Source organism: Gadus chalcogrammus, chromosome 14 (genome assembly GCF_026213295.1).
Source record: "Gadus chalcogrammus isolate NIFS_2021 chromosome 14, NIFS_Gcha_1.0, whole genome shotgun sequence".
Taxonomy (NCBI): Eukaryota; Metazoa; Chordata; class Actinopteri; order Gadiformes; family Gadidae; genus Gadus; species Gadus chalcogrammus.
Window position 1 is genome coordinate 12,424,879 of NC_079425.1, and position 19,982 is coordinate 12,444,860.

Consider the following 19,982-nt stretch of genomic DNA (forward strand, 5'->3'; position numbering starts at 1 on the left):
ATTTGCTTCTGTATGGATGTATGATTAATGCACACGTGAGAAAAGCGTTTTCAATAGTGAATGTCGATATTGAATATGCTATTGAACACCCATTCTGTTTCTATTCATAGGTCTCATTTTGGAAAAGAACCCTTCCATATTCACCGAATCACTCACAGCTACAACGTTCATCAGTACAGAGAAATGCTTGAGTTGTGAAGGAAGGAATCGAATATCATCGCAGTCATGGATCTTAAAGATTATTACCTGTTGGCTGCTCTGCTGGCGTGTCTGTGGCTGGACCCTTCTATCGCCCAGGAGCTTATCTATCCCATCAGAGAAGAGTTGCAGGAAAACGTTCTCATTGGAAACATACCAAAGGACCTCAACATCTCACACACAAACGCCGCCACGGGCGCCAGCGCTAACCTGGTGTACCGGCTGGTGTCCAAGGCGGGGGACAACCCACTGGTGCGCGTGCTGAGCAGCACGGGGGACATCTTCACCACCTCCAACCGGATCGACCGCGAGAGGCTCTGCCCAGGGCCGTCCTTCGAGGACAGCGAGTGCTCCTTTGAGATTGAGGTGGTCATCCTGCCTAATGACTACTTCCGACTCATCAAAATCAAAATGGTGGTGAAGGACACCAACGACAACGCACCCATGTTCCCCTCACCGGTCATCAACATCTCCATCCCTGAGAACACGCTCATCAACAGCCGCTTCGCCATCCCGTCGGCCACCGACCCCGACACGGGTCCCAACAGTGTCCACAAGTACGAGCTGGTGAACGGACAGAGCGCCTTCGGCCTGGACATCGTGGAGACGCCGGAGGGGGGAAAAGTGGCCGCAACTCATCGTGCAGCAGAACCTGGACCGTGAGCAGAAGGACACGTACGTGATGAAGGTGAAGGTGGAGGATGGCGGGAGCCCCCAGAAGTCCAGCACAGCCATCCTGCAGGTGACTGTGACCGACGTCAACGACAATCGGCCAGTGTTTAAGGACAGCCAGGTGGAGGTGCACATCCCGGAGAACTCGGCAATCGGGACGTCCGTCGTGCATCTGCTGGCCACGGACGCGGACATCGGGTCCAACGCGGACATCCGTTACGTGTTCGGCACGCAGGTTCCACCCGCCACTAAAAGACTGTTTGCGTTGAACTCGACCACCGGTCTGATCACCGTGCAGCGTCCCCTGGACAGAGAGGAGACGGCCATCCACAAGCTCTCCGTGTTAGCCAGCGACGGCAGCTCCAGTCCGGCCAAAGCAACCATTAACATCAACGTGACGGATGTCAACGACAACCCGCCAAACATAGACCTGCGCTACATCATCGTACCCATTAACGGCACCGTTTTCCTGTCAGAGAAAGATCCCATCAATACCAAGATAGCCCTCATCACCGTCTCGGACAAAGACACGGACATCAACGGCAAGGTCATCTGCTTTATAGAGAAGGACGTTCCGTTCCATTTGAAGGCTGTGTACGACAACCAGTATCTACTGGAGACTTCTGCTTTGCTGGATTATGAGGGAACCAAAGAATACAACTTTAAAATCGTGGCCTCGGACTCCGGGAAGCCGAGCCTCAACCAGACGGCGTTGGTCAGAGTCCGGCTAGAGGACGAGAACGACAACCCGCCGGTGTTCACTCAGCCGGTCATCGAGCTGGCCATCATGGAGAACAACAAGCGCGACCTGTTTCTCACCACGCTGACTGCCACAGACGAGGACAACGGCAAGAACGCCGAGATCGTTTACCAGCTGGGCCCCAACGCCTCTTTCTTTGACCTGGACCGCAAAACAGGCGTGCTGACGGCATCGCGTGTGTTTGACCGCGAGGACCAGGACCGCTTCTTGTTCACGGTGACCGCCAGAGACAACGGCACGCCACCGCTGCAGACGCAGGCTGCTGTCATAGTGACCATACTGGACGAGAATGACAACAACCCCAAGTTCACCCACAACCACTTTCAGTTCTTTGTGTCTGAGAACCTCCCCAAGTACAGCACCGTGGGCGTTATCACCGTGACGGACACCGATGCCGGGGAGAACGCCGCCGTCTCCCTCTCCATCCTCAACGACAACGAGAACTTCATCCTTGACCCGTACTCCGGCGTGATCAAGTCCAACGTGTCTTTCGACCGCGAGCAGCAGAGCTCGTACACATTCGATGTCAGAGCCGTGGACGGCGGGCGCCCGCCCTGTTCATCGGCCGCCAAGGTCACCATCAATGTCATCGACGTGAATGACAACACCCCTGTCGTCATCTCCCCCTCCTCCAACGCCTCCTTCAGGCTTGTGCCGCTCTCCTCCATCCCAGGCTCCGTGGTGGCGGAGGTGTTCGCCGTGGACGGAGATACGGGGATGAACGCCGAACTCAAATACAGCATTGTGAGCGGCAACAACCGGGGCCTGTTCAGGATCGACCCGGTCACGGGCAACATCACGCTTGAGGAGAAGCCCACCATGACCGACATCGGCTTGCACAGGCTGGTGGTGAACATCAGCGACCTGGGCTACCCAAAGTCCCTCCACACGCTGGTGCTGGTCTTCCTGTATGTCAACGACACAGCGGGGAACGCCACGCTCATCAACGAGCTCATCCGCCGCACCATGGAGACGCCCATTGACCGCAACATCGGCGAAAGCAGCGAGACATACCAGAGTGGTGACTACCTCACCATCATGATCGCCTTCGTGACCGGCGCCCTCGTGGTTGTCATCGTGATCTTTGTGACGGTCCTGCTGCGCTGCCGCCACGCCTCGCGCTTCAAGGCGGCTCAGAGGAAGAAGCAGGGGCAGAGTGGATGTCCCCCAACACGGAGAACAAACAGAACAAGAAGAAGAAGAGGAAGAAAAGGAAGTCGCCCAAAAGCTCCCTGCTCAACTTTGTCACCATCGAGGAGAGCAAGCCCGACGACCCCGCCCACGAGCCCATCAACGGGACCATCAGCATCCCCACGGAGCTGGAGGAGCAGGGGATTGGTCGCTTCGATTGGAACGCCCCACCCACCACCACCTTCAAACCCAGCAGCCCCGACCTTGCCCGGCACTACAAGTCTGCCTCCCCGCAGTCGGCCTTCCACCTGAAGGCGGACACGCCGGTGTCGGTGAAGAAGCATCACGTGATTCAGGAGCTCCCGTTGGATAACACGTTTGTTGGGGGCTGCGACACACTCTCCAAGAGGTCGTCCACCAGCTCAGACCACTTCAGCGCGTCTGAGTGCAGCTCCCAGGGCGCGTTCAAGACCAAGGCCCCCATGCACACCAGGCAGCAGGTAAAGGAACACTTTTACTGGTCCATAAGCTCTGCCTATAACTGCCCCGTTCCTCAGTGCTGAAGCATAGATAAGAGACTTTCTCTCTCGGCTGCTGCCCAGCACCTGAACACCGCAGAATACTGTACAACCATAGCTCAAACTTAAAAAAATATATAATCACACAATCCAAAAGTGGATCATTTGTGTAGTTAATGGACTTAAAAATAATCCCATGCTTATGTTTGGCTGATGTTTTACAAGGAGAGGAATTCTTATTTTAATTTCCTAGCCAAGAGTGTGGCATGCATCTTTTGTGAGCTCGGAGGTCAGGTGACAAGGTGAAAATGTACCCACATGCTACTTCTACTACTTGTGATGCGCTGTTCCTTTACACTTCTGTGAAAGAAACATTTTTTTCTTGCCTATCTACTCAGATGTCCATCTCTTATTCTTGGTAAATAGATGCACCATACACAGTTTAATTGGTTGGGGAAGTTGGATGGTATATAACATTATCACTTCCTAGGCGGTCATACCATTGTTTTTCTCTCCTCCTAAATGAGTTGATTTTCCACCTCTGCCCCTCATAACGTCCTTAGTGTTTCCATGGTTTTAATTTGGTGTGCGTTGTGATGCCATACGAGTCCCTCTGTCTCCTCTGCACCAGCAGACCTAGCAGTTCTCCTCCTCTTTAATTAGCAGCCACTCATCTCATTTGGACTCACTAGCAGATATGCCACAACTAGGAATGAAATAAATGTGTCTCTCTCTCTCCCCTTCTCTCTCTTGCTCTCACTCCCTCGCTCTCGATCTCCCTCTCTTCCCCTTTCCCTCTATCGCAACGCACGCTAGCAGACTACGGGATGCCTGTCTGAAAACTGATACACATCCAATTCAAATAGGATTAGCCAATAATGAGCCTCAAATTTCAACGTAATCCGTGCAGCTTTTATTTTTTATCATCAGAGCTTATTAATTTCTCTGCTAATAAAGCAGCACTTCACAAAACACACGCCTAATGGAACACACAAGGAGCGAGAGAGAGAGTGTGTATGTAAGAGAGAGAGAGAAGGGGAGAGAGAAAGGGAGGCTGTGTGTATTTGGGTGTGTGTGTTGGTGTGTGTGTATGGGTTGGTGGGATGTGTGACTGTGTGTGTGAGCATTGCAAGTGACGGGAGATGCGATTGGTGATGTTACTGGGTCTTAAGGGGGCACTGTTGCTCTGTTGGGTATCACCACGGCAACCGCTGGTGGTCTCCCGAATCTGAGGAATGAGCGGGAGTAAGGGGTTGGGGGGGTCGTGGTGGTCAGGGTCTCTTCACGCAGAGACCTTTAGATCGATGATGATGGGGGGGGGGGGGGGGGGGGGGGGGGGGGTCGTTAACGTCTTTCAGTGTGAGAGGATGCAGTCAAAAGATCCATTTAGTTTGATAGCCAAGTTCAGTGTGTGTGGTTGTGTGTATGTGTGTGTCTCTCTGTGTGTGTGTGTGTGTGTGTGTGTGTGTGTGTGTGTGTGTGTGTGTGTGTGTGTGTGTGTGTGTGTGTGTGTGTGTGTGTGTGTGTGTGTGTGTGTGTGTGTGTGTGTGTGTGTGTGTGTGTGTGATATTGTTTGTGGGGATCCATGTGAGAGAGAGACATAGAGAGAGAGAGGGCCAAAATAATATTACAATAGTGTTGTTAGAAGACTTCCAGGGGTGGGAGAGGGAGAATGTGAGATATCATAGGATAATGTTCGCTCCCCTAGATCACTTTCTTACCAGTCAATCAATTCACCACCATGATCGTTTGGATCGATCGTTTTGTCAACCCTCCACAAAGCCATACGTGTGTGTGTTCCCCAGCGCATTATTGATGGCGGTCACACCGTGACAGAGGCTCTATAGGTGCTTTACGACAAGAACCGCTGTCCCCGCAGCGAACGATCGTATTCCTGACATATACGCTCCTGCGTGTCAAAAAACACACAAGCTTTGCTCAAGGGACTGTCGAAAGGTTTGCCGATGACCTACGGCTGCTTCTGGTCCTTTACATCTTTGCGTTTCGACGCCCACCATGCCTACGACACCACCTCACCGTTAGAAGCACCAAGACTACAGCTCCGGAGACCAAACCTCACGCTATGCTAATCATCAGACCAAACATGCCGCTTTTGACTCAGTTATCTGCTCATTTAGTCATATAGCAGACGCTTTTATCCAAAGGGACTTCCATTTCATTAAGGAGCAGGTAGGTTATCTTGCTCTAAGATGCCTACAGGTAGACTCTAGGCATTGGGGATCAGCCCCAATACCTTGCAGTCAAACACCCTAACCATAATACTATTCTGCTGCCAGTTTGTTGGATATTAGAACACGATTTGAAATATAAAGAAATGGTTTTATTCCCTGGACACTGGGTGTTAGTTATTGTAGATATTTATTGTTCCGGAAAGAGAATACTCCCTTGAGTGAACACGTATGAACGCAGACCGGATCCAATCATCATCTTTAGAATTTATTTACAGCCCAGACAAACCATCTCGCCAGCAGTAAACTATCATCTGTGTCCTGAGAGATGACAAATTGGCTTATCAAATGGAAAATAAGTCCAGAAACGTGCACCAGTACATAAACACATCATCAAATAAATGGATAAGCTGTCAGATAATGCAGAAAAGGATGCAGACCAGCCATACAGAGGCAGTGTCTTCCTCTTGGAGAGACTAACAGCATGGCCTATGCAGGAGGTCTGCAGCTGAAGGCCATCTGGCACTAGGCTGTACAGAAGCGGTCCAAAACCGGTTAGTCTCCTGCATCTACAGCCCCATCCGTAAGCCTCTAGTACTTTGTGGATCAGCATCCAACCGCTTATATATTTAATTGACGTTCTGATATATCATGTATGTATTTTTTGTCATTGTTTTTTGTCTTGTAGGTCTAACAGAGCAAAATCCAGAAGGGGCTACCTTCCAGTGTCTTTTTACCGGTTCAATAGCGGTTCTAGAGGGTTAGGATCTGCCAGGTATGGGAGGGGGAGTTTAGGGTAGGGTTAGGAGCTTTCGGGGTAATACCTGCTCTCTTTCTGTTCCCACTTCCACTTCCTCTCCTCCTGGGACCTACATCAATGTAAACAACGGTCAGGGGGGAGAAACCTGAACAACACTGTCCTACTTTCACAAGGCAAGAGAGAGAACTTACAAACAAGTTGTTAATAACCACACAAGCCTCCACTGTCTGCAAGTGCACAACACTGGGTGCAGATGGAGTGATGTTGATGACAATGTTCAGAGATGTGTGGATGTTCACACTGGGGACAGCTGTCGCTCAGACAGTAGAGCAGGTCCTCAGACAATTGGATCATGGCTGGTTCCATTCCCTGAGTACCACCGGATAATTGTCCTTTAACAAGACAAGCTTATTGCTTGTGCCAAACTGGTTGCATGGCTTGTACTGTGTGTGTGTCTGTGTGTGTGTTTGTCTGTGTGCGCGAGGGTGTGTTCCTCACGGTGAGAAATTAACTGCGAAAAATCGCTGTAGAAATACATTCCATTTAAATGTATATTTCAACTCTTTCCCTGTCCAATCATTAACCACAGGGCAGCAGTCAGTGTAACGCTGCGTAAAACTGTATATCTGTGAGTGGAATATCGCTGAATCAATATATACACATTTATCATTTTGTAGTTGGTTTCTTGTGGGATAGATCTGAAACAATGCCATTACCATTTGTCACAGAGATGTTAAGCTATTATAAACTGTGCAGGCATGCTGTGGCCTGAACATCTCCAGTGTAAAGGCCTAATTAGTAATAATGGGTAAACTGCTTTCTCTCAAGTCCAAAGGGTTGTTAACAAAGCAAAGCTATGCCCACCTCCAGTGCCGTTATTTGACGCTGCGACACTGTGAACATTTACAGCCCAGATAATGTTGTTGCTCTTGAGGCACAACACTAAAAAAAAAAAGTTTTTAGTGTTGTGTTTTTTATTGCAATGGTACCTATAGGAGACTCCACATAAAGCAATTATGACTGTCTTGATAGTTTGTCAGTCGCTTGCCAAGAACAAATCAAGTCTGAGAGTACATCCCCCCCCGCCCCCCCAGTCATCTCCACTAACATTTAGTCTGGCTGAGATCACTCTCAGAGACAGCGTTGGGCTGGTGGATGTAATTATCAGGAGAACCATTTAAGGCAGGGGGGCAGCGTGTTCCTTGTATAGGCCTCTGGGCTGGGGCGGCTGGGGGAGCTCTGCAGGGGGAGACGGGTGGGAGGCTGTAAGTGGCCCACTCCCAGAGTCAGGGTTCTTCATAAATGGACATTCTATGCAAACAGGAGTTTATGCAGAACGGTGTAATGATGGCCCTGCGGGAGCGGTCCTTGGAGCGCAGGTTCATTTGGAACATTAATAAGAGGATTAGTAGTACAGCCAGCCACCGGTGGAGACACGGTGAGTTTGAGAAGATTAATGAACTTTGACAAGGTGGCACCTGAGGGAAGAGGCGTCTGCTGCAAGATCCTCTGAATTCTGCTGAGGCAGAGCTTGGTGCTTTCATAGAGGGAACGAGAGAGATCCAGATGGAGAAGGAGATAAAGAGAGGCAGGGACAGAGAGGGAGATATAGGGGGAGAGGCGGAGACGGAGAGAGAGAAGGGGATAGATAGAGGCAGAGAAATGGAGAATGAGAGAGAGAGAGATGGAGAGATAGAGGGATAGAGAGAGAGAGAGAGAGAGAGAGAGAGGGGGAGGATATTGTCTGTCATCTCTGTATAAGCGTCTTGGTTGTGCTGTCAGCAGCAGAGCTTTCTCCAGGATGTAACGGTTATGATCTTTGTCTCTGCCCTCAATATCTCACGCTTTGTTCCCACAATGCTCTCATCCTCACAAAAAGTAAAACTTGTCAAACGCTATTTCTTGGTCTGTCTGAGGCAGGCAGAGAAATACACCCATACCCCCATGTTAAATCACCGCATGACTTGGTGTCAGCATCGCTTTCACACGGTAAAATAAATCGATAAATACAAATTAAACAAATACGTTAATAAAATATGAGTCTGAAAGCTTTCTTACAGATGAGTGACGACTGACTCAGCCAAACAGATCAGAGTAGGCCACCCGTGCCAACGCGTATCTCTTCGCGGGGACTTGTCATGTTCACTATTTATAGCCAGCAAACACCTTGACTAATGCATTGTTGCCATGAGATGATTACATGGAAATAACTTGCCTTGTTACACCATAATCAGCAAAATACTTAGAAGCATCCCAGGCAGGTATATTTTTACTTTGAATAAAATCCTATAAATATTTATTGGTTTGTTTTTTCAACCCTCTCCAACTGCTGTGAAGCAAATTTTCTGAAACTCAGTTGATAGCAAATTACCAAGAATAAAACAGTTTTAAATTTAAATTTGCAATACCAGCCAACAATCATCAATCACTTTCATGTAATAGTGAAGATGGATCCTCCCCCTTATTGTGCTTGGAAGTAATCCTGTCAGAGGCAATTGTGGCTAATTTTATCACGTAGCGCGACGTGTGATGTGTGCTTGGTGTGTGCGCACCCCCACATCTGTGTGTGTGTGTGTGTGTGTGTGTGTGTGTGTGTGTGTGTGTGTGTGTGTGTGTGTGTGTGTGTGTGTGTGTGTGTGTGTGTGTGTGTGTGTGTGTGTGTGTGTGTGTGTGTGTGTGTGATGTGTGTGTATGTGTGAGGAGCTTTTGTTTGGCTTGGTCTGTCAGTTAAAGATGGAAGAGCTTCCATGGGAACAGTCAGCACCATCCATCTCTGCCAGGCCTCATATCAGAGTGATTGATGATAGATCTGCAGCTCTGAGAGATTCCTCTGCATGCGCAAGAACCTGAAGCCCCGATCGGCGCGTCCCACCAGGACTTAGAGGACGACGGCGTGCGTCAGCCCCAATAAAGCTAGCGGGAGTCGCACCTTCACGTCTTTTTCAATCATCCTCATGTTTATTTGAATAATTCATCTTCAACGCATTACCTCATGGTTCAGAGCCGCCCCCCTCCCTTTGATACGCGCCTTCATGTGACACTACACTGCATGACACGGTGAACACTTACCGCTGTTAAAACACCACAGATGTCCACATACCATCGCCTGGCAAGATCCAACATTATGTCTTCAGGGCGAGAAAAAAAAAACAAGTAGAGGGTGGAAAAAAATGTTTCTTGACTTTTTGCCTCTGTCTCCAAGAAAATGATCAGATCACATGTTATGATGCTCCCTCGTTGTCTGAACAATAATCCAATAATTAATCAATGTTCTCCACCACTCCGACTTGAACCACCTTGGTTATTCTGCCATGTATAACCAGACCGTCTATGCCAATATCAACAAAACATCTATCCCTCACTTTCCGAAACCATGTGTCCCCAATATCACCAAAACATCTATCCCTCACTTTCCGAAACCATGTGTCCCCAATATCACCAAAACATATATCTCTCACTTTCCGAAACCATGTGTCCCCAATATCACCAAAACATCTATCTCTCACTTCCCTGAGCCATCCATCCCCAATGTTGCAAAATCATCTATCCCTCACTTTCCTAAAACCTGCCATCCAAATATCACCAACACATCGATCCCTCAGTCTCCCAACCATCGATCCCTCACATTACCCTACTGCACTATCTATCCCCAACCTGACCAAACAACACCCCCCCCCCCCCCCCCCCCCCCCAGCCCATCTAGTGTTTTATTGGGGTTGGTGCTGCTACAACTGAGGTAAGCTCGCCAAGGGTGCTGTCACCTTTGTGTTTGGCTTCTGTGAGAAATACCAGGGTGCTTTGTGTTCAGCACACAGCTACTCCCTCCTCTATCCCCCCTGCTCCTTAGCCCTCCCCCCCCCCCCCCCATCCTCCACCCCCCCCCCCCCCCCCCCCCCCCCCCCCCCCCCCCCATCCCCAGGCCGTTAATCACGAGCGCCTGCAGACAGGAAGGGTGAGCCGGAGGAAGTGGAGCTAACAGAGCAGCGTCTATACCCTGACAGACTGGAGACCCCACCTCATATCAGGGTCATTGCTTCATTGACGGCTCATCACCGCTCTGTCCCTCGCCCACGCCAGAGCCGGGTCTTGTAGTCGTGATAATGGTACTTAAAGCCAAAAAAAAGAACAATAAAACACTCCTCATAAGCAAGACTTGAGACTGGCTGCCGTGTCTCGCTGTAGGACTCTTCTGTAAAACACATGATGTAAATTCTTACTGTGTATATAAGATGTTTTATGTCGACATCCTGCTAATCCTCCCTGATGTGCTATGTATACGATAATGGACTTGGTTATTTATGCATTTTTTTCTCTGGCCTATTTTTTATTTTGTCATTCAAATAATCTCTTTGTCACGGTGAAACAGTGATCTGCAATCCATACTCTTCTTTTATAAACGCTTTTATTTTCGACCAATGCTATCTAACTTTATAATTTCATAATAAATGTGTCAAAGTAATCATTCCTTTCTTGTGTTTACTTCCTCCGGTTGTCTTGCATCATTTGGTGATTCAATTTCACACAGAAACCTTTGGAGTATCTGTCAAGATCTATGAATCTCTTGGCTGCTCGTCAAACAAATTAGTATTGGCTTCCAAAATTCATAATTAACTCAGCAGTCTTTTGACAAGGCAAAAATAAACAGAAATACTACATTTATTAATCTTGGCATGAATGTAAAGATATTAATAATTGTGGGTCATTCAAGATTTACAAATACAAGATTATGTAAATGCTACCTAAATGTCAAAAACATTTCATTGCCATCATCCTCATCCTCATCATCATGCAAATAATTAAACCATCATTCATCTGATGACACTTCCTGTATGTCTGGAGAGAGAAAGAGGGAGCAATAGAAAGAGATGGAGATAAAGAACAGACTGAACGAAAGAGGGGAAAAAGGTACAGCAAATGGGTAGGGGAGGGACGGAGCATTTGAAGAGACAGAAAGAGTGGCATAAGGGAGAATGACAGAGCAGGTGAATAGGTGCAGGAAAGAGAGATAGAAAATATATGGAACAGAAGGAAATATAAAAGGGGAACTAGGTGCAGGAAGGAGAGCTGGCCGTGAGGAATACACGTAAAGAGACGGAACAGAAAGGCAGAAAACATAGACATGGGATGGATGCAGGATGAGATATAGAACAGAAAAAAAAGAAAGATGAATGGGAATAGATAGTGAAAGATTAGGGGAAAGGGAAAGAGAGTATATTTCAAAGTGCCACACCAACACATGCTAAGCCTGATGCGGGTTAAGCCTCTGGTCCATTTGGAAGCCAGAAGAGGGGCTTAAGAGGGAGAAATAAAACTAAATAAATAATAAAACGCTTTAAAGGTTGACCTCCCCCTATAGGATCATGTTTCAAAGCGTTATGTACTCTCACCAACTGGGATATCTAGGCTGACTTTTCGCTCCGGAGCGTTATCATATCCACTGGTCCCAGGTCTGCTGCTAGGATCCGCTCATCGTGCTAAAAGAGAGATGCGTCCGCCCTTCGCCGACGTGACCGAAGTTCAGATATTGTGCCGTCCACGCAGGGTCATAATATTCTGGATGGCACAATGCTGAGGATTATTACATTTGGCAGTTCCACCGAGGCAAGCGCTGTGTTTCTGACTGTTCAGCTGACGCTCGTTGGCAGGCAAAGTATATTATGAATATCGGTTTGGATTTCAACTTAACGTGCAAAATCTGATTTCTGAAGTCAGGACTCATTCGGTGTGATGTCAATGCGACCACATAGCTGCTTTTTAAGAAAAATTATATACAGACTAAATATCACATCACAAGGAAGATTTATTTCTAGAAACCCGAAGCCAAAGTGGCCTTTTTTGATGATGTAATGTGTGAACCGACAAAGCCAGAAATCTGGTGTTGGGTTGATGATCCAAGTGAACAGATGAGTAAACAGCAATTGTCAATGTATGCAATGTGTGGTGCAAATGCTGAGAATAAAACACAACTGCAAGGAAAGGTAATCTGATCGACTTTCAATTAGACGCATTTGGGTCTTAATGTATTAAAATAATGATTAAATCAATGCCAAGAGATAAGGGTTAACTAACCCTTACATGGTTTCATTAGTTGAGAAACATTTTCTAACAAAGTGCTTTGAATAAATCAGCATTAGTTTCACTGCAACATAGTCAGCAAAGCCTTGAATAAGAACAACATTGTTACAATGACAGCTAAAACCTATGGTACAAAAAACATCGTGTTGTTCCTCAAATCCCTCCTTGACATGCATCCTCCTTGCTAACGGCACAATTCTTCCTAGGCATGCCATGCATCATGAACGTGCCATGTATCCTTAACACACCAGGCATCCACAACACGCCATGTTACCTGAATGCTCCATATGTCCTAAACACACCATCCACCATAAACTCCTCAGGCGTCCTTAAAAGTGTCATGCGTCTTAAACACTCAACCCGGCACGCATCCAAAAACGTGCCCTGCGTCCTAAACGCGCCATGTGCCCCGAACGTGCCATGCATCCTTATCCCGTTGTACTACCTAAACGCGTCACCAATGGACAGAACTGCCTCCCGGTGATCATCCACCTGAGGCCTCAGTGCTTCATTATTTGCAGCATGTGAACGTGCCCTCCCCGCCGCTGTGGCTCCATGCACATTAAAGCCATGTTCCCCCCCTTTGGCAGCCTTGCAGTCCCCTTCCTAATTTACACAGTTAGCTTCCAGAGTTATCTCTCTCCAGCTCTGCGCTCTGGCTTCCAGGGATGGAATAAGAAGAGCGCAATCCATTTCTTCCCCTGCAATTATTAAAAAAAAAAAAAGAGGAAAATAATATATCTCTTGCCAGGGAAAAGAGTATTTTTCAGCCTAATCGGAGTGGCTGTCGCGGGTACTAGTTTCGGAGGGCTGCTGGGAGTAGCGCTGGAGATGGGGTGGTTGGGGGTGGGGGGGTGGGGGGGGGGTGAGGTGGGGGTGATGGGGCTGATGTTCTGATTGTAAAGACAGAACACTGGGTTCAAATGCTGGGCAATCCTGGTATCAGAGGACTAGGAGACTAGGGTGACAACATCTCTCCAGACAAAAATAATTGCAAAATGGTAAGGATATTAGCAGATGGACAAGGAGACAAGGGGCTGAGGGACTGATGGCCAGGAAATAGAATGAGAGACAAAAGTAGGCCAGTGGACAAGGAGATAGCCGGATAGACAAGGGGATATCAGATAAACATGTGACAAGAGGATAGACAAGAAGACAACCGGAGAAGGAGATAGGCAGACAGACAGGGAGATATCAGATAAACTTGTGTCAAAAAGTTTGGAAGATAGACAAGAGAAAAAGTGGAGAAGGAGATAGGCAGTTACACAAGTGGACAGGCAGAAGTATATGTTGTCAGCCCGGTGTTGATTGGCTATCAATAAGCAGAGGCAGCAGAATGTGTTGCTGATGGTGATGGATCACACCCCGCCCTCCCTTATTATAACTCTGGGATGATTGATCCTTTTAATAAGTGCACAGTTAAACTGTATAGTATTACAGGATTTGGGATAGGAATTCGTTTTTAAAAGCCGTGTGGATAATGGAGCGTGATTCATCGGTTTAAAGAATCATTCAACAATGCAGATTTAAATCTATAAGCTAATAGACTTTCATTAATGAACTTTGAGAGAGAGAGGGATATAGAGAGAATAGAGGGAGAGAGAGAGTGAGTGAGAGATACAGAGATGGAGACAGAGACAGAGAGAGAGAGAGCCCAAAAAGCTTTTGCTGTTCCTTGGCAGTGGGAGAAGTCAATGAGTGAACAAGACGTGCAATGGTCTTCGGGGATCTCATTAAACGTGAAGCGGGGACGTACGGACATCGGAGGGATGTGTGTCGCCACCCCTGCCTCAATATCTACACCCCAGATCTGTATCGATTGTACACGGCATCAGTGGCCTCCGGGGTGTGGTCACGGGCGACCACGCCATGCTTGTTGCTCGACTGCCGTCTGAGGAGATAGGGGTCATGATGATTCGGTTGGGGAATAAGCTGTCAGAGCCTGCACTGGGGAATTTTTAATGCAAACATAAAATAGGGTTTCTTGTTTCTTGGTTTATCACCAAGGGCATTGGAAATGGCAGGATTTTAAAATACCCCGACGACTGTACATTCCTGCACTCTATATCTCTATACTGCTGAATCATATAGGGGTTGGCTCTGGGCTGATAACAGACAATAAGGAGAGGGTGGGGGGGGGAAGAGAAGCAGGGGGAGATAGAGAGCGAGAGAGAGAGCGAGAGAGAGAGAGAGAGAGAGAGAGAGAGAGAGAGAGAGAGAGAGAGAGAGAGAGGATGGGGAGATGGAGAAAAAGGGGAAGAGACAGAGAGGAAGAAGCAGTCTTTGCATGCGTTGGTGGACTAGGGTGTTATCGGCCTCCGGTAATATGCAGAGGTGTAAAACATTTGGCCAGCTTATTTAGATGAAATGATTTGTGGCTGGTTCGTGGCATGTCTGAAAGCTGAGTCTGGGGTGACTGGGAGGAGGAGGCAGGAGGTGCAAATTGGTTTTTGGCTATCTCCTAGCACACACAGAGAGACTGCGTGGATTCTCTTGCTCTCCATAGCCTCTCCTCCTACGATAACGTCCACCGATAATGGAAATATGCACCCGGATTTATTTTTCTAGTTCCTGCCACAACTTCGGCTGCAGTAAAAACTTCACCTTTTATGTTTGTGATTCTTGGCTGTTGACTTTTGACATTCAGGTGTCAGAGTCCCATGGAGCACTGTGTCAACGAAACCTGTTCAGTCGATGCCACGGGATGGCTCTCGGTCACCTCCATCCACACTATCGCACCACAAAGGGTTTTCCTTTGAACTCATACTGTACTAAAATTACTCAGAACCCTTATTAATAGTGTAGCAGAATTTAAAATGGATTAAGCTGAGGGTAGTTCAGTTCTAAAGAACAAGGCAAAGTTTAAATCTCTGCAAGGACCCCCTGGTACCTGACTACGTACCCTCGCTGGTGTTCAAACAGAAGTGGGTCATGTAATGGTCTAAAGAAACCATTTTATAACCAATTCCCGAGCCGTGCCTGCTGCATTTGTTTTCTGCTATTATGTTTGCAGACTTGAAAGGGGAATACGTTATTGAGGCACAATAGATTTGATTGGGTCCTGGGGCCAAAATAAACTCCACCGGGGGAACACGACATGAACAGGTTTGGGCTATTCTGTCCTAGGGTAGGCGTTGGGAACCACTGGGCTAGCGGTTGGGGTCAGTCAATGTTTTGAACCTGGCCTTGCGGGCTCGACCGAGGGGAGCGGAGGTTGTCTTGGAGGGTAGCCACTAGCCACTAGCCACGGTACACCAGCCAAAGTACTCTGAGAGGAAGCAGAAAGGTTTTCAAACTGGCAATTTTGCCACCGCTCTGCATCATGGGAGAACTCAAATAGGGAAAAGATGGTCCATCCTCACAATAAACCATCCATTTACCTCTAAAACTTGAGCAGCGTCTCAGAATATAGCACTTGACTGGCGTCCAAGGGAGTCATTTTATAGCCTTACTAGTCTCATGAATAGCCCAGACTAACGGGTTCACACCCCCTAATGTCCTCCTTAAGCTCCTTACATCTAGGGACCCCATAATTATTACCCACATTATAGTGGACTTTCCTGCTAAATCCTGCTCCCTAGGTCATCTTTATCATAGTGTTTCCTGCTTAATCCTGTACCATGGGTCCTTTGTAGCATGGTGGCATTTCTTGCTGAATCCTGCTCCCTAGGCCTACTGTAGCACAATGCTTCCTGTTTAATCATGATTCATTTGTGTGCACTGAGCATCATGTATTTCCTGCTAGATACTGCTCCATTGGCCCACATGACGGTGGTTCTTCCTGCTGAATCCTGCTCCAGCTGTAGTATGAGCATCAGAGCATCTGACTCTGTCCCTGCGTTGCCCTTTTTCACACCCACTCCTCGTTTAATCTTTGAAGAGCTCAGCCGCCTGTCAGCTGATCATGTGACCTCCTGCTGGCGGGAGGGGGAGGGAGGGAAGAGGGAGATCCCCTGAGAGCTGCCTCAGTTCTCCTCTGGCCAACAATGAAGTTCCTTCACAGACCAATCCGGCCTGAATGGTGCACGTGTTAGTGCATGTGTGTGTGTATGTGTGTTTGGGAGTGTGTGTTAGTTCACATGTGTGTGTTCGTGTGTGTATGTTAGTATGTGTGTGTTTGTGTGTGTGTGTGTGTGCACAAATTCATAAATGGGGAATGTTTATGCACATGTGATTCGAACGGGCTAGGGGGGTCTTCTTTTTCTTTGATGCTCAAAGGAACTACGGCAACCCACATCTGTTCATCCCTCCAGAGATCAGAAGAATCGTGTAGTACCCAAACATCACAGCAGGGTGTGTGTGCGTGTGTCACGTGCGCGTTTCGCTTGCGTGCGTATGCGTATGTTCGTGTTTCTGTGAGACAGTGTGTGTGTGTATGTGTGTGTGTGAGACACAGAGTATGTGAGTGTATGTGTTCCTGAGTGTGAGAGAGACAGAGAGTATGTGTGTGTGTGTGTGTGTGTGTGTGTGTGTGTGTGTGTGTGTGTGTGTGTGTGTGTGTGTGTGTGTGTGTGTGTGTGTGTGTGTGTGTGTGTGTGTGTGTGTGTGTGTGTCAGTGATTATAAATAGTCCAGGCCTTTGGGTAACAGGGATGTGGGTGTTGGCCTGTAGGGGTTCGATTGATGAATATGAGTCCATGCTTGTTTGTTTATCTCCCACTGTCAGATCAGGATACTATAAACCCTGATCATCACATTGTTTTTCTTATGTCATCAGTAATTATAGAAGGTAAGTATATACATATATACATGTGTATATATACCCTGATGTAGCCGAGCATACACTAACATACCTCGACCATATTTCATACAGGGTTTTCCAACCGTTGACTTTAGGCATACCACTACATTGTCGCCAAGACATTTAGTGGACCCCCTTATATGCGAATGCTACAAAAGTAGATGAATATACATGCAGTGTCTGAGTAAAGAATTCCAGCACCTAATTTATATGCAAGTATAACTGCAAAGAAGGCCTTGGCCAGTGGGAAAACATTGTGTTATCTGGCAAACACAAATTAACTCAAAAATACATTTAAAACATTACAATGGAAACCATGATGAAATGTATATATATATATATATATATATAACACTATTTTTGGAATTACAAACCATAATGCTACTTCATTTACTGAACAATATATGCAATACATTTACTTTCAATTATCTTTATTCATCTTTCTATTGTAAACTAGTCTATTTCAAAAATAACATCCCACGTACGACCTGCAGTACTCTGTTCTAATATACCCTAATGTAGTCTAGTCGGTATCCTTACTTACCTAAGCCGTGATCTAATATACCGGGATGTACTCCAACATACCCTGATATAATATACTGTACCCTAATTTAAGCTAACGTAACATTCTCTAGTTATTAGAGTACGGAGTACTAGACTAAATCAAGGTATAATAGAGTCTATTAAACTATTTTGTATTACTAATGTAATATCCTTTGGTACCATAACATACCATATCATACTCTAATGTACCCTCAAATAATTGTACCCAGACTGCCCCTTCCCTTTACCCTGTAGTATTGAGGCCTCTGTGTTTCATTCTGGTTTGAAGCCAAACAAGACCTCTGCCTCCAGGGAGGTGAAGACGATGGGGCGATAATAATCTGGGAGTGTTACAATCATTCTCTTGTCTGGTCACCATCTAAACATAAGACGTTAGTCACAAAAATAAGTCATGAGACATTTTGTCAGAGAAACACTGCTGTCCTTTGTTTCCTATAAATATAACGGTAAGTCTGTTGCTGTGGCGAATAGATGGGGGATATAAAAATGAAAGAGTCAATAATGCTAGCATAAGAAGCGGAGGCTTTGAACTCGCTGCTCAAACAGGTTGAACTAAGATTAACAAAGAGTGTCTTTATATATCAAACAGGGATACTCAAGCAGTTCATAAATGTAAAACTACTTTTATTTTGGCAGTGTGCCGGTGGCATGGCCGAAACTAAACCTTCTTGTACTCTGTTCTCCAACAACCGGTGTGCTGATGAAATGTCCATCCAGCAGATTGGATTTCTACACAGAACAGCTGCAAAAGCAGGCCAGAATGGGAAACAGGGTCAGTGTTTTTAGATTAATATCACAATTCTATTAGAGTAATTAGGCCAAGACAGCAGATGTGAATCAACACTTCAAAGTTCACAACAGCTCATAAAGTTCCTAAGGGAAAACATTAAACCTTTCTCACAGTAAGGTACTCCTGGTAAGAGATCAAGTGACATCGAAAAAAACACATTTGTTTTCATTTATGAAAAGTGTTCTGGTAAATCAGTGGTCAGATGAGCTGAGTGGCTAGAAAAGAGAGGGTCCATATTGGCGTTTTAAAGAACAGGAATCCATCACCGTGGATAATGAATGGATGTCCCAACAAAAGCTGAGAGCTTAAGAGAAATGGCAACAAGTGTGAGGTTATTAGATGAAGGTTTGTGTCCCCATCACTGGGACCTCGCAGGAGAAGTGCAGGTTCATGTTAAGCCTTTCAGTTCGTAAGCCGTAACTAAATGCCGGAGGTAATTTTGGACGGGGGCCTCGAAGGCCGCGGTAATATCAAACACAAACAATCAATCGAGGCCAATCTCTTGAAGCCTTAATGGACTTGGAAGGAATATTAAGAGGTTTTGTCTCCGAGAAGCTTTCTGCCACACTCGTCCCTCCTCTCACTCGTGTTTTCATGCCAAGAGGAGACACACACTGGGCCCCTTTAACTGGTCCTCTGTGGCTTTCTAAAGAACAAACACACACACACGCACGCACATGCACACACACACACACACACACGCACAAACACACATAAAAACACTCACACACCAAAAACACACGTATACACACATGCACACACCCACACACACACATTTACTTACACACAAAAACATTGTGTCTGCTATTATTGGTAAGATTTTAATCTGAACAGATTAAATCGTAGATAAGTATGTGCTTGTGTGTGTTTGTGTATGTGTGTGCGTATGTGTTTGTGTGTGTATGTGTGCGTTTTAGTGTCTGGTTGTGCATTTGTAGTCTCCATGTTTGTGCGGGAATGTTTATGTGTGTGTGAGTGTGTGTGTCAGAATTTTAGTGTGTGTGTGTTTGTGTGTGTGTGTGTCTGCTAACTAGGATAATGTGGGCTGTGTGCCCAACACTGTGTGGTGTCCTGAATGGCAGATCTGCCCGCTGTTGCTACGCTAGGCTACACAAGGCTAGGCTACGCTAACTAAAGCAAACACTCATTTAGTCACTGCCTTTTCAGCTTCGGCAGCTCAGCACAGAGAGAGAAAATTTTAATTTAAAGAAGCTATTGTGTCTCCCCAGTGAGTGTGTGTGTACGTGTGTATGTGTTTGTGTTCATGTGTGCCTGGTTGTGTTGATGTTTGTGTGTGTGTGTGTGTGTCTGGGTCTGCATTTGTTTTCTGTGTTTGTATTGTGTGAACAGGAACATGGAGTCATACACAGGCCTTTTCCTTCAGTAATGAGATGAGGGCTGTCTCTACTCCACCGTTCCACATTTCACTACTCACACCAGGATTCCTTGAGTATCATCCGGGATACAACAAGTATAATACGATGGTACTAATCCTTAGGTCTACCATAATACTTCACTCATACTACTACTCATCATTAGGGCGGCAGCATAGCTCAGGAGGTGGAGCGGGTTCACTTGTAACCGG

General features: G+C 46.7%; 1 protein-coding gene across 1 annotated transcript in view; it reads left to right on the forward strand.

Annotated features, from left to right (window-relative positions):
* The first annotated feature begins 225 nt into the window (after positions 1-225).
* The window catches only part of LOC130403662 (protocadherin-9-like), a 134,965-nt gene continuing 115,208 nt past the window's right edge, over positions 226-19,982 (forward strand). The window contains 3 exon segments of the mRNA XM_056608080.1: positions 226-813; positions 815-2,780; positions 2,783-3,261. Of these exon segments, the coding sequence (XP_056464055.1) occupies positions 226-813; positions 815-2,780; positions 2,783-3,261 (3,033 nt within the window).